The sequence below is a fragment of the Gopherus flavomarginatus genome, chromosome 17 (genome assembly GCF_025201925.1).
Source record: "Gopherus flavomarginatus isolate rGopFla2 chromosome 17, rGopFla2.mat.asm, whole genome shotgun sequence".
NCBI classification, from domain to species: Eukaryota; Metazoa; Chordata; order Testudines; family Testudinidae; genus Gopherus; species Gopherus flavomarginatus.
The window spans coordinates 9,127,959-9,141,501 of record NC_066633.1 but is presented as its reverse complement, the minus strand read 5'-3'; the positions used below and the strand labels follow the sequence as shown (position 1 = coordinate 9,141,501).

Below are 13,543 nucleotides of genomic sequence, written 5' to 3'. Positions count from 1 at the left end.
TCTGGCGGTGGTTGAGGCTTTGCTGATTCCCCCACAGCAGCAGAAATTGAGCTCCATGCTGGGGATGGTCTCCTTGTCCTGGGAAATGGTTGAGCACATGTTCCCTGTGGGTTTTCTGTAGACGTAGGTGAAGGCTGGATGGGGGAAGAAAGAAGAAAACAGCGGAATCCTGGCAGCAAATCTCCCTTGTGATGCAAAGGGTCGGTTCCCTTTCCAAGAACAAACCTGGTGGAATTACAAGGCTGTTTCTCTAATTAAGCAATTCCCATCATTCGTTACTGAGGTTCGTGCTCCAGTGGCAGACACACACGTGCCGAGGCAAAGCCACCCAGAAGAGGGATGTCCCTATCAGGACGTGAATTCAGATTTGGGTTTTGGTTTTTATGGCAGACTTAATCTGAGTTTGAATGATTGGAAGTGATAAATAGACCCAGTGTTAACTTGAAATGTTTACAAAGAGCATTGGCTTCATAGTGTCTATTCAGTGCCCAGTGGATGGGTGTTCACAGCGTAAGTCCTCCCACTACAGCTTGCTCTACTTGGCTGTCCCAGCAGAGGCAAGAGGGCTGAACTGGCCACAGGAACTCTGCTGCCATCAGAGGCAGACCCTCTGAGTTGGGGGCGGGTGCTGGTGGGGAGCAGCAGCGGGAGAAAAGATTGTCCCTGCCTGTGCTGTAACACACAGAGATGGTCACACTCCAGGGCTTTTGACCCAGCACCTTTCACGAGCACTACAGTAGAATGAGAAGTGATAATCAAGGATAATGAAGAGGCTGCAGACACTATTGGTTTCAGTTAATTTATAAATTATGGAATTAAACAGGGAACAGTCAAAGATGCGGGAAAGAATTTAATACAGATGATGCTATTTTGTCTGTAAGGGACTTCTGAGTAGGGCAGCAAGAGTTGATTGCCTGTACCATATAGAAAGGAAATGTCGCAATTGGACCAGAGACTGTACTTGTGGCTAATCAGAAACCAGCACTGCCATGATTCTTTCTATTAGTGGTAGCTGATTGGTTGAGAAGTTCTTTTAAGGCCTTATGTCCTAACTCTGAACCATTTTTAGAATGCTGAGTTCAGAAACTTTTATTAGGGAATACTAATAAACTCTCCAGCATGTGGACTGGCTGACAGAAATTCCATTGGCATGGGTACAACCAGGTGTTTGTTAGAGGTGAGTATGAAAAGAGGCCCCAGCTATTGGAGTGTTTGGAATCCACATCCAGATCTTGCACCCAGGTTCCATCTTTGCTCTCCATGTGCTCAGACACATTCCTCTGACTTGATCTGCGTACACAACACCATGCTGACCTGGGTTAAGCTCTAGATTTCTACGCTCTTCTCCTTCCCAGGTTTATAGGAAGTATAGGAAAGAATATGGAGATGTCACCAACCCAGACATCACTTTCAGCTACTTTATACCAAAGGAGAAACAGACACATGTGTGGATTCCTCAGTTCAGGACCTGCTCGGTGAGCTGTGGGGAAGGTGAGGCTGATGTGAGAACCAATGGTTAACTGGGGGAAGCTGCTCAGGCTTGTCGGTTGACTGGCTGCTATCCACCTAAGTCTTCAAACCTTCTGGACTCATTTTGCATATTGAAAGAAATACGCTTGTTATCGCTTTCATACATTTCATTAAAACTTATTAAACAAACTAAAATTTTAAAAAGTGGCCAGATCTAAGATGGTATTACTAATATTAACTTAAACTAAGAATGTAGCAGTACAGCTATCAAATCATGATCGAATCAACAAGCTAGACTCAACAATGAATTGGAATTAAATCCTCAAATTAATACTCAATATAACCAATCCTTATAAACTCCAAAGAGGATTCTAAGAAGGTGGCTGTGCATTTGGTTATAAACCCCAGCTAAAGAATTTGGTCAAAGTCCATCAAGTCTATGATTTAGAGCTAGTGAAGTGTCTTAATACTGAAACCAAATTATTCCTTAATGTCTGATCTAAAGCTGGATGAATTTTTTTGCACAAAACTTTTTTTCTTTCTGTTTTGGAACCGGGCTAACAGTTGAACAGCTTCTCTTTTAGAACCTTCCTCTTGATCGTGAAAAAGTTACTTTAAAATCTTTCAAGATGAAACCCATGTAAGAAATAGAGTTTCTAAAGTTTATATAAGGGCTGAATTCCCATATTTGTTCTTTCTCTGACACATTTGGGGATTCACTTCTGTCTTATTGGACAAAGGGAACTCATAGTTTCTTTCTTTAAGAGCAAAGACCAGCCCGTAAATCAGCCTAGAATTTCCTTTCCTTTTTTCAGCTAGGGGCCTCAGCAATAGCGGTTCTAATATTTTACTGAACTTTTGTTCCCAGGGGTGCTACAGGTCGATCATTCCTGCTTTGACCAGACCAGGAATGAAATAACAGATGATCAGCTGTGCTTGGAGACTCCACAGCCCCCTTCCAGGCAGGAGCCCTGTGCCATGGCACCATGCCCACAAGGGTGAGTATTCCTGAACAGCCTTTTCCACCACTAAGCTAAAGTCTCTTATCACTAGAGATGGGCATAGCTGGCTCTTGTCCTTTCACAGCTGGGTGGTGGGGGACTTCGGCCCCTGCAGTGCCACATGTGGGGGTGGAGTGATGGAGCGTCTGGTTCGCTGTGTGAAGAAAGAAGGGGGCTTGATCCTGACTCTTCCTGATTCCAAATGCACGGATTCTCCCAAACCTGCCTCCACCAAGGCATGCAGCACTGAGCCGTGTCCCATAAGGTAATTCAGAGGCCCCTTGAATGTGTGTGTGTGGGGGGAATGAATCATTGACTCTTTCTCCACTTGTTTTGTGTGACAGTCCCGTGGTCAGGGTGGGTTATTGCATATTCATCATTCCTGAGAGCACTTTGTTCCTGCCTGGGCCACGTAACCATTTCTGTTACTATGCCTGTCACAGTGCGTCCTGCGGGGGCAACGCTCCTCAAGCTGAGAGTGTGGGGACTCAGCCATGAGGGGATGTTTGTCCTTCCTTTCCAATCACAGAGACCAAGTGTTCTCCCCAGCGGCATGGTTCTTAATCGGGAGAAGGTCTAAGTGTTGTCTAGGCAGGAGTAGGGGACTGGGAGCCAGAACACCTGTGTTCTTGAATCAGCTCAGCCACTACTTGCTGTGCTACCTCTTGAACATATCACCTCACCCCTCTGTGACTCAGTTTCCCCCATGTGAAATGGGAGTAGTAATCTCTACCTCCTGAAGGTGGTGTGAGGGTCAGCTGATTCATAGTGCTAATTAAAGTGCTTGGAGATCCTTGAGCGGTGCTATTATTTCCCATGTAGATGGAAGGAATCTGAGCCGGGCAAATGCTCTGCCATCTGTGGGGTTGGAGTCACCCAGCAGAATGTGACCTGTGTCCAGATTCTTGATGGACTGGAGACCACAGTAGACGACAGCCTGTGCCCGGCGGAAGAGAAACCTCTCGCTTTTGTGCCATGTGTGGTTAACATCTGTCCTCTGGGCTGGAACACAGTGAGTACCCTGGCCTGGCTAATGGGGAACCTCATGCACTGGCCCGTGGGGGATCCAGGCTGGGAAGGACCATTTTACTGCTGGAGGTTGAGAGGGTGTTATGCACACAGAACAGCTTGTTAGTCCAGAGTCCCATGTAGTCACTTCAGGAAGCCTTGCTCACCTTAGATAATGCTGCCGGGTTCATCAGGCTTTGTGAGGGGGGATTTAATTCTGGGAGGGGCCGGCTAACCCCCGTTGGACATCATCCCACCCGCTACCCTTCCCACGCAGCCATATTGCTCCCAGCAAAGCAGAGGCGGAAATGCTTTAGCGTATGTCACAGAGAGCGTCCCCTCATGAAATCACCTCCAGTAAAGAAACCCGCGGTGCCATCTGTCAGAGGGAGCCTGGCATTCACAAACGGGCTGCAGAAGGAAACTAGAAGCTGGAGGGGGAGTTGATTGACTCTGGGGATTGTTAATGGGGTGCAGAGACTGTCCCCTGCAGGTCACTGGTTCTAAGCCAGCCTGGGTGAGGCATGACTAAAAGTTATGACTATCTAAGGTAGGTCAGCGATCGGAGACAATGTGTGTCCATGTCAGAGACCCACCCCCACAGTGGGAACCAAGAGGTGCCCATGTAGGCAGTCTCAGCCAAGGGACCAGAGACTTACTGGCTATGAAGTCTGGAAGGGTTCTCTGCACACGGCTCAGCCTTATTGGTGGGACCCTGTGAGGGAAATGTCCCTTGAGCGTGCCGTGCTGCTACCACTATGTGGGATAAATACAGGGTTTGGCCTCCAGGGCTGTCAGGCGCCTTTCGCCAGCACTAAAATCTACAGGCCAGTGTCCCACTAAAATAGTTAAAAGGAAAATGCTCAAATCTGTCTCTCTTCAGTTTCAGAGGGAGATTCTTGTGGGGTCTTAGACGCACAGCTTGCATCACTGAAGGGGAGTCCTGGGGGTCTGGCTTGCATCACTGAGGGGGTGTCCTGGGGGTCCAGCTTTCGTCACTGAGGGGGAGTCCTGGGGGTCCGGCCCTGCACACCACTTTGGAATCTGCCCCTGCTGCAGTGGAAGTGTAGGGAACTGTCTGTGAGAGAGATCACAGGAGCTGTGGGCATGGTCTAGAGCCCTCTGACACGAATGAAAAGACTCCCTTGGTTCCCCTGAGCTTGGCTCAGGCCCTGGGCGAGCAGCAGCTGCCAGTCACTTGTCTTTTGCTGCTCTGTTGGAAGCAGGACAGTTCGCCCTCGCGGGAAGAGCTGGTGCCATTTGGGAGTATCCAGAAGGAAAATCGCTCGGTGCATGTCTGGAGCCCTCTCGTTGGCGAATGCACTGTGACCTGTGGCGGAGGTGAGATGCTTGTGACACTGCACAGAAATATTCTTTGTTCTGGGGATGAGCTTGACAGCCTCGTGCATTCGTGCAATTAACCTTTCACCACTGAGGAGGGGGTGCGCATGTGGCTGTGGTCACAAGTACACAGAGTCTGGAAGAGTTAGGGGCGCGAGGCTCAGGGCTTGCAGCAAGGATGCAGAGCCTTCCCCGGTAACGTTCCTGGTTTGAATCCACAGTAGGGTGGCACTAATATAAGGTTCCGGGAGTGTATGCAGAGCTTGCTTGATCTATAAACAGCACTGAGCTCCAGCGCGAGGCTGCTGCTCTCATAAATGATCTTGTTTCAACAGCCGCATCCATGCCATGCTATCAGACTGTCTCCCCTTCCCCTCTAGGTGTGGCCCAGCTTCGTTATGTGTGTGTGGCTTTTGAGACCAAGGAAGAAACCCAAGAGAAACATTGCAACCAAGTGCCAAAGCCAACGAGCAGGCTGGAAAGCTGCAATCCCATGCTGTGCCCTCCAAGGTACGAGACAGGTCTCTTTTCACTGTCAGTCCCCAGTGATGGGGTCAGCTGTTTCCCGCAGGGGAAGTGGTGTGTGGGTCCTGGTACAGATGTTCTCTCCATTCTTGTCCCCCCTAGTTGGGAGGTGAAGGAGCTGGCTGCATGCCCAGTGAGCTGTGGAGGAGGGAGAATACCACTCTCTCTTCGCTGTGTACGACAAGAAGGAAATACAACCCGTCCTCTTCCTCATTCCAAATGTGGTAGGATGCCCCGGCCAGACAGCACCAAGGAGTGCGGCACTGATCCGTGCCCAGCAAGGTAACTGCTAGCTGCTTTAGGGCCTGGGTATAATTGAGTGAAGCCCTTGCGTGCTTATCTGCCATGGGAAATCTTAGCCCAGTACCCCTGATACCTCACTACCTGGGGGCGGGGAGGACCCCCGCTGTAACAAATCTGAGGTTGTAAAAGTGGACGCCACGGTTACCACCTAAATTGTGCTTAGACATTCCAGTACCCCAGGCCTCTACCATGTGAACTAAAGGACAATCAGCTGTAGTCTTATAGGGCTGATAGCCTCTGCAGGCAAATCTCCCAAATAAGCCCATTAAGAAAAGCTTTGGATCTAGTTCTTTGGAGGTTGGACCCAAAATCCACCTTAGTTCACTGATGGCCGGGGGCTAGCTGGCTGAGGGGTGGAGTCACTCATTGATGGCTGCGTTGTTCCCAGGTGGCATTACAAAATGGACTCGTGCAGCGTAAGCTGCGGAGGAGGTGTGCTGCGCAGGGTGCTGTACTGTGCGAGGGAGGCTGGGGACAAGGTAGAAGAGATTGTAGCGGATGCACAGTGTCATGGTTTGCCTCGCCCAGACGAGCAGGAGCTGTGTAATCTGGAGCCGTGCCCTCCAAGGTCATTATAATCGCACTCACCAAGACCGCGTGTGCCTGGGGGGAGAGGCTGTGTCTTTAAAAGTGCCATGGACTCAACCCAGTGTGGTCGGGGAGCCAGGTTACAGAGGGGACCTCTGGATTGTCACTCTCCAGAACTGGAGACAAAGTGCTTTTGTGTTCTAGAGAAAGGGTGAAGGGTGCTCACTCCCCAGTCACGTCTGACCCCGTAACTTCAGGACAGAGATGCATGGCAGGGTGGTAGCAGAAGCATGTTCAGCACAAGCTGGCTAGGAGGGTGTGTGGCTTCTAGTATCTGTCTTTGTTTTTGATGTTGCAGGAGGCTGTTTACTGGGCTGAAATAACACAAGAGTTGGTCTGTTCGGGATATGTCAGTTCCAGGGGGGTGGAAATATCACGAGATGACCAGATCTTGACTCATTTCAGCCCATACATGTCTCCCTGCGGGGCGGGGGAAAGGGCTTGTGATGCACATACTGTGAACACCCATGCAAATATTGAGCTCATGGGGTTTCGGCAAAACCCGATGATGCTGCTCTGCAGCTTTCAGGGGACCCACTTCCACCCCAGCCCCAGATATTCTAACCTGGCCACAGGGACTGACTGTTCCAGGTATGGATTGGCGCCACGGTAAGCTGGGATGACCCCAGGCTGCAGTGTGCATGTGGCTCAGGAAGGGAGTCGATGGATGACTGGGAAAGTGGGAAGATGAGGAAGTCTCAGGGTGAGCATTTTAGCAGGGGCTGGTGGGAGGAGGGGCATCAGTCCTCACTGAATTTTCTCCTTCCCCTTGGATCAGATGGAAAGTAACAGCGACTGGTTCGTGTTCCTCTTCTTGTGGGCTCGGCGTAGCCCCGCAATTGATCACCTGTGTCCAGCTCCACCAAGGCCTAGAGACCAAGCTGGAAGAGAGTTTGTGTCCGGAGGCAGAGAAACCCCTCTCCAGCATCCCCTGTATCATCAGAATGTGCTCCTACGAATGGGGTTTCAGCGAATGGACAGAGGTACCTGCTACCCTTCTAACGCAGCCCTAGGTGCAGGAGCCGTGCAGCCCTCTGGCTTCATAGCAAATGCCAGGAGAAATAAGTCCTCTTTCACACACTGCATGGTGTTAGCATCCATCAAAATACCAAACTGTTCCTAGGGATGTCATCCATCTTTCCTTCCTCTCTCCCTCCCCGAGCAGGGTATCTGTGCAGCCCCCAGGTTGCTAGCCTTCTGGTCTTTGCTGCTGTTTAAAAATGGCCCTTGCATGTTTTGGGGTGATGTGCTCCATGCAAGTCTTTTCTGAACATTGGTCAAACCCTTCCCCTGTCAGACACCCACCTAATCACTATTGTGCACGAGTATCGATACATCTGTGGGTCTCAGGATCCTTCGGTAAGGTGGCTCAGCACTATAATCTCCATTTCACAACTGGGGAAACTCAAGGATGTAGAGGTTAAATGTATTGGCCAATATCAGTGGGACAGACTATAACCCAGGTCTCCCTGCTCCCTGATGTGTACTTTAGCCATTGAACCTCCTTCCCCCTGCATAGAACCCTGACTCTGGTTTTATAAAGGCCTCTGGATTTCTTCCGCTGCAGTGCTCAGCGTCGTGTGGAAACGGCATTCAGATGCGGCAGGATTTCTGCCTCAATCCGAAAACCCACGAGCACGTGAACCCTGTCTTCTGCATGCGCTCCCCCAAGCCCATCACGGTGCGTGGCTGCTCTGCTGACCCCTGTCCTGAGCAGCCTGCGGTGGATGGGTCCTCAGGATCAGAACACCAGATACCAACCTCAGCTATGATCCCGATAACGACAGCAGCCACCATTTATCCTGAGAGGCCAGAATACAAAGCCCTGGATCGTCTTCCAACCAGGGTGCTGGCTCCTGCACCCAAACGCCCCGAGGAGCTTTCAGCGGGGGAGGAGGACACTGATGAAGTGTACAGTTAGGTGGTGATTCCATAGGGTGATGTCCTTAGCCAGTACTCCAGCCAGGGGTCTGAGCCTCCTCCCGCACTCAGGCAGTGCTCTGGCAGGGAGCAGGGGAGCACTCCAGTACTGCAGCGGGAAATTTGTCTGGGTCAAGACTTCAGATTCCAGGCACATGATCATTGAAAATCAAATGAAATTCATTTTCGAGCTTAATTCTGGCCCACAGCAAGCTCAGATCCAGGGCAGCTCCCTCCCAGCTCAGGAGGGTGAAAGCCCCAAGTGGGAACAGCATACTGGTGTGGCTAGTGGTTCTGGTGACGGGCAAGTTCTGCTCAGAGTTCACCTGTTCTGCTTTGCTCTGAAGAGCATCTCGCTAGGAGCTGCGTGGAACATTCATAGCACAAGCCAGAAGCCCCCGGTACGCACCTTGATTCAGGTTTGCTGCAGACTGAAAAGTCGGAGCGGATTCACTGAAAGTCTTGCTGTGGGTCACGCCTTCCAGGCGCCATGGGCTACCCATCAGAAGGGAGTTACGAGCACCAGCTCTCTTCCCAGGGCCTCCTGCCTTCTTTGAACTGCAAGCACCTCAGGGCATCAAACTGTCTTACTGTGTGTCTTGTACAGAGGTCAAGCACACTGTTGGCACGTGTTTAGGCGCAGTGATCGCAGTCTCTGCTCCAAGGAGCTTGCAGACAGTACGGTGCACGTGCCACGATGTATAGGGAGTGGTGTCAGTGGGGGTACGTTCCTCCTACAGCACTGACTCATCTGCGGCGTCTGTGCTTTTGGTTTTATTGCGCAGGTGTCTGTGGAAGGCTTTTCCTCAACTCCACCGGGGTCATCAACATGACCGGCCTGCAGGTCAGTGACTGCACGGTTTCCATCGGACGCCCCTTAGGGGAAGTGGTAACGGTCCAGGTGCTGGAGAGCTCGCTAAACTGCAGTGCAGGTACGTTCCAGAGCCAGCAGAGCTCATCCCTGGCAGGGGACTCCCTGGCAGGGGACCCTGTGCCTGCCTCCTCCTTGTTACACGTTTGCTGGGAGTCCTGCTTGTCCATTGTTGGGGACAGGCACCAGGGTGTTCTCAATAGAGGGTCTCCAGCTGTGGACCAGCCCAAGCGCGTTCACCCCTGAAATGCTACGCAAGGTTTATCTTTGCCAGGTGGGACTAAACTAAGCAATCGCCTTTTCTTTCCCAATTTTTTTCTGATTTCTTCCTTGACTGGTGATAGGTACGTGCATGGTGGGGTAGGGTGGGGGCGAAAATTACTGCCCATTTTGGTCTGTTATAAAGTGATGCTTTTCATGTGCGATGGGCCCAGATGCTGCAACGATGGGGTCTGTGCAGGCTAATAAAGTAAATCAAATCACTTTCATGGCTGATATGGACGAGCTAAGGGATAGATGTAAGAAATATGGGTTGGAATTCCGTGATCTGTCTGACACAGGAAGTCAGACCAGATGATCGTAACAGCCCCTTTCGGCCTAAAAACCAAGGACGGATGCGCATTCTGAGATTCTCATGATATAAGTGTAAGTTCCCCCAGGGGCTTCTCATTGAATCACAGGTCTTATGCTCCCCAGCGCAGTTCATTTACTGCCTGGAACCAGAACACATCAAATATTCTGTCATTTCAGATGACTACCTACTGGGAAATACTATAAAACAGTTTTTCAAAATAAAGCACACAGATATATAGAAATGTTTAAGTCCAACCCAATAGCTCTTATGTAGAACAGTCTTACATACTTTACAAGCAGTGTCTTAGACAGTGAATTACTAGGGTTGGCAATGAGTCATTTACTGACTAAACCGCTGCTTCTGTTTTTAAGATTTCTTCTCCTGATCAAGAATCCTCCCATCCCCAAATCTCTCCTGAATTGATCTCTTCGTTCTTGTTTATCTTGCCTTACACAGATTAGAAAATGTTCAGAGCAGAGACCACGTCATATTTATATTTGTAAAGCCCTGGATAACTTGTGGTGCTACTTAAATGTTTTTAACTATCTTAATAAAGTGCATTGTGTATTAGTGTTAATGTAGAAATGACTGCAGGGCCATGATGGAGCACAGGCCTTGGTGACAGTGACTCCAGCTTTGAGATGAGACATGAAATCAAGGTCCTGGCCACTGGTGGTCATTAAAGAGTTCACAGCCCCTTTTTAGCAAGATATTAGCGACAGCCTCCTTGCCAGATTCCAGTGTGCACAATTATAAGCTTGCTTCTTAAAATATCCTTGTGGTTTCATTTAGATACCTGACTCTTCTTCACTTCTTTTTTGAACTGTTACATGGCGCTGTTGTGTGCTGTTAAACAGCTGCTGTGTTCCATGCCAGAAGTGCTGCATTTCACTGATGAGTGAAGTGATCATTACCTTAGTCTCTCAAGCAATTTCTTAGATCTGTAAAGTATACGCCTGTCGTATCCGACTGTGTCGTCACGACAGCGTGTGTGTTCTCACGTAGGTGTATAGTTTAATAATCCAGAAGGCGCAAGATTTCAAAGAGATGTCACATGGGAAGGTGCAGGCTCCTGCTGAGGACTTGGCATGACGCTTGGTCCTTTTTCCAGTCAGTTTTTTGCATCTGTCTTCCTCAAAGGCTTTCCACCTTTGCTATCCATTCACGTCTGTCCTTGGCTGTGTCTTCAAAGTTATCACCATTTATGCCACGGAGAGTGAGACTCTGCTTAAGGGAAGCGTTTTCATTGACCACCCTTCCCGCAATCCTTGCCTTGACGCTGGTCGTTTTTGCTCTTTCACAGATGTTAACCTTTGAGACTTTCTCTGTAAAGTACTTTGCGGTAAAAGGGTCCTTTATCACTATTGAATTTTATTTCAGGGGAGATCGTGCTGTTTTCTGAACGGATGATGTGGCGGACAGGCTGTAAGAAGCTGACGGTGTCATCCATAAACTCCAGGACCAACACATTGATGGTGAGACAGCGCCTCCTGCTGCCAGGGAATGGTGTTGTTCTTCAGTACAACAGCAAAACAGCCGCAAAAAAATATTACCAAGGTACTTTGTTGAACTCGTCACTGTGGCTTTCGGGCAGGGGCAGGGAAAGCAAGGCCCACTGAGTTTCACTGTGCAGTTCATGGCTGCCCATGGAGACCAAAGGGCCCAGAATATTGAATGTTGGGTACAGTCGTCTCCATTGGCTGTCCTTCTGTATTAAAGCTGACGCCCTGAAAGATGCTTGCACATGCTTTGAGATCCCCTTTTGTAGTGCACCAGGGAACTTTCTGGGAATGCTTTATTTTGTATGAACGTACTAAACACAGTGTTCCAAATTGCTTTCTCTCCTACCCGCTTCCCCATCTCAGACTGTGATGTGCAGCTGTTTGGTCCCTGGGGTGAAATAGTGAATCCCGGACAGTTGCTGGACCCAAAACGACAAGTGGCATGTCGGACCTTTATCAACGTGGCTCCACGGTATCGCATAGCCATCCATGCCCTCTACATGGACCTGGGGACTGAAAACAACCAAACACACTCCAATTACATCTCGGTGAGACATCAGCCTGGGGTGGGGCACCTCTAGCTCACGCTTTTCCCCTCGCAGGCCCTGAGAAATTTGCTTCTACTTTTGAGCTTCAAAGCACATTGGAAATCATATAGAGTCAATTCTGATCTCAGTTATACCAGTGTAATGTGATGCACTTCTCTGAGGCATAGCACAAACAATGCTTTTGCTTGAAAGAGGCAGTCTGCTATGTGATTGTGATTCATTCCTTTCTTTGTTCAGATACGCGATGTGAATGCCATGAAGACAACAGTGTTTCGTGGGAAACAGCTGTTCTTCTGGGAATCGACGGGGAGCCAGGTTGAAATTGAATTTAATGAAGGCATTACAGAGGATCGTGTCAGTTTCCGAGCAGAGTACTGGGTCAGAAAGCCCAGATAAATGGAAACAAGGGACTCCCTACCTAGGGAAGCAGTGGATCAATTAGAGTCAGGACTCCCAGCTCTGCCACTGATTCATCGTTTGACCTTGGGCAAGTCATTTAACCTCTCCGCCTCAGTTTTGGAATAACAATACCCGTCTACTTCACAGGGCTGTTCAGTTAATACTGGTAAAGCACGTGGAGATGCTCAAGTGAAAGGCATTATATAGATGTCAAATATTACGATTCTCTTAAAAAATTTTTCCTGTCTCTCCCAACTAATACTGAGACTACTTGCCGGTCTGAAATGAATGACTGAGAGACTGAGGTGCCAGTGATGACTGTGATCTAATGTCACCTTGTTAGCAGGGTCTCGTCTGCTCACAGTGCCTAAGCCTCCACCGATGAAGATGTAGATTAGAACAGTTAGTGAAAGTCAGCAGCTTAACCCTTTAGCACTTTTCCTTTTGGCCGATGATACGAATGTGTGTCGCCAATGGATAAACCATTCAGAATTGATGGACCTGATGCTCCTTTACACTCTGGCAGTGTACAAGGACCATAACATTTATACCCACTTTACTGTCAGGATGGTGGAAAGGGGCCTTATGCATAAATAAGAATTGGGCACTACATGTCCGCCAGCAATAATAGTATTTCCCAGTATTTAGGTAGAGAACTCATCCTGCTAATAACGAACTCGGTGCCACAATATACTCTGGTTGACTGTGCGTTGTGTGCAGAAATACTTCCTTTTGTTTGCTTTAAACCTGCTGCCTGTTCATTTTGTTTTGTGACCCCTAGTTCTTGTGTTATGAGAAGGAGTAAATAACACTCCCTTATTTACTTTCTCCACACCAGCCATGATTTTATAGACCTCTATCATATCCCTCCTTAGTCATCTCTTTTCCAAACTGAAAAGTCCCAGGCTTATTAACCTCTCCACATATGGAAGCTGTTCCATACACCTGATCATTTTTGTTGCCCTTTTCTGTACTTTTTCCAAAATCATGAGTCAGGCCTCAAATGTCAAGGTATTGGCTTAAAAATCATGAGCTTCAGAAAAAAAAAAAAGATGGGTTCTTATTCATTGTTTTCTGGTGTCTGAACCTTTAGGTCGCACTTGGTTTATGTTTTCAAACTTTTCTCTGCAACCATGAGAGCCAGAAACTTTTGTAAAAAAACAAAGCTGAAATTCTAATGCACTCCCATGATTCCAGGAGCAGAGGCCTCAAGAAACACTCCAAATATTGCAAGATGCATGATAAAATCGTGGGAGTTGTAACACCACATTTAAAAGGTGTTTTCCTCCCGTCTCTAATGGGTATGGGAAGATTTCCAGGAAGACAAGAGGTTTGGAAAGCCTCGTTGAAACACCCTGCAAAATCCCTCTTCCCAAGAGGGGGAAACGCTCTAAGAACTGCTCCATAAAATTAAATCCTCACTGAGGGACTCTCTTTCCAAACGACTGAGATTTGGCAGCTCTGGAATCACTGAACGCTAATTGCCAGAGAGA

At 48.7% G+C, this 13,543-nt stretch overlaps 1 protein-coding gene across 4 annotated transcripts in view; it reads left to right on the top strand.

Moving 5' to 3' along the window:
• ADAMTS13 (ADAM metallopeptidase with thrombospondin type 1 motif 13) overlaps positions 1–12,906 on the top strand; it is a 29,226-nt gene extending 16,320 nt beyond the window's left edge. For 2 of the 4 annotated variants that reach the window (XM_050926068.1, XM_050926066.1), the window contains exons 19-32: positions 1,356–1,491; positions 2,339–2,468; positions 2,557–2,736; positions 3,294–3,483; positions 4,703–4,820; positions 5,201–5,330; positions 5,448–5,627; positions 6,037–6,216; positions 7,015–7,219; positions 7,804–8,152; positions 8,942–9,088; positions 10,982–11,158; positions 11,467–11,651; positions 11,889–12,906. In XM_050926068.1, coding sequence (XP_050782025.1) covers positions 1,356–1,491; positions 2,339–2,468; positions 2,557–2,736; positions 3,294–3,483; positions 4,703–4,820; positions 5,201–5,330; positions 5,448–5,627; positions 6,037–6,216; positions 7,015–7,219; positions 7,804–8,152; positions 8,942–9,088; positions 10,982–11,158; positions 11,467–11,651; positions 11,889–12,047 — 2,466 coding nt within the window. In that variant the 3' untranslated portion in view covers positions 12,048–12,906. The remainder of the gene's footprint in view (positions 1–1,355; positions 1,492–2,338; positions 2,469–2,556; positions 2,737–3,293; positions 3,484–4,702; positions 4,821–5,200; positions 5,331–5,447; positions 5,628–6,036; positions 6,217–7,014; positions 7,220–7,803; positions 8,153–8,941; positions 9,089–10,981; positions 11,159–11,466; positions 11,652–11,888) is intronic. The other 2 variants (XM_050926067.1, XM_050926069.1) reach the window with 2 other exon arrangements.
• Positions 12,907–13,543: the final 637 nt, after the last annotated feature.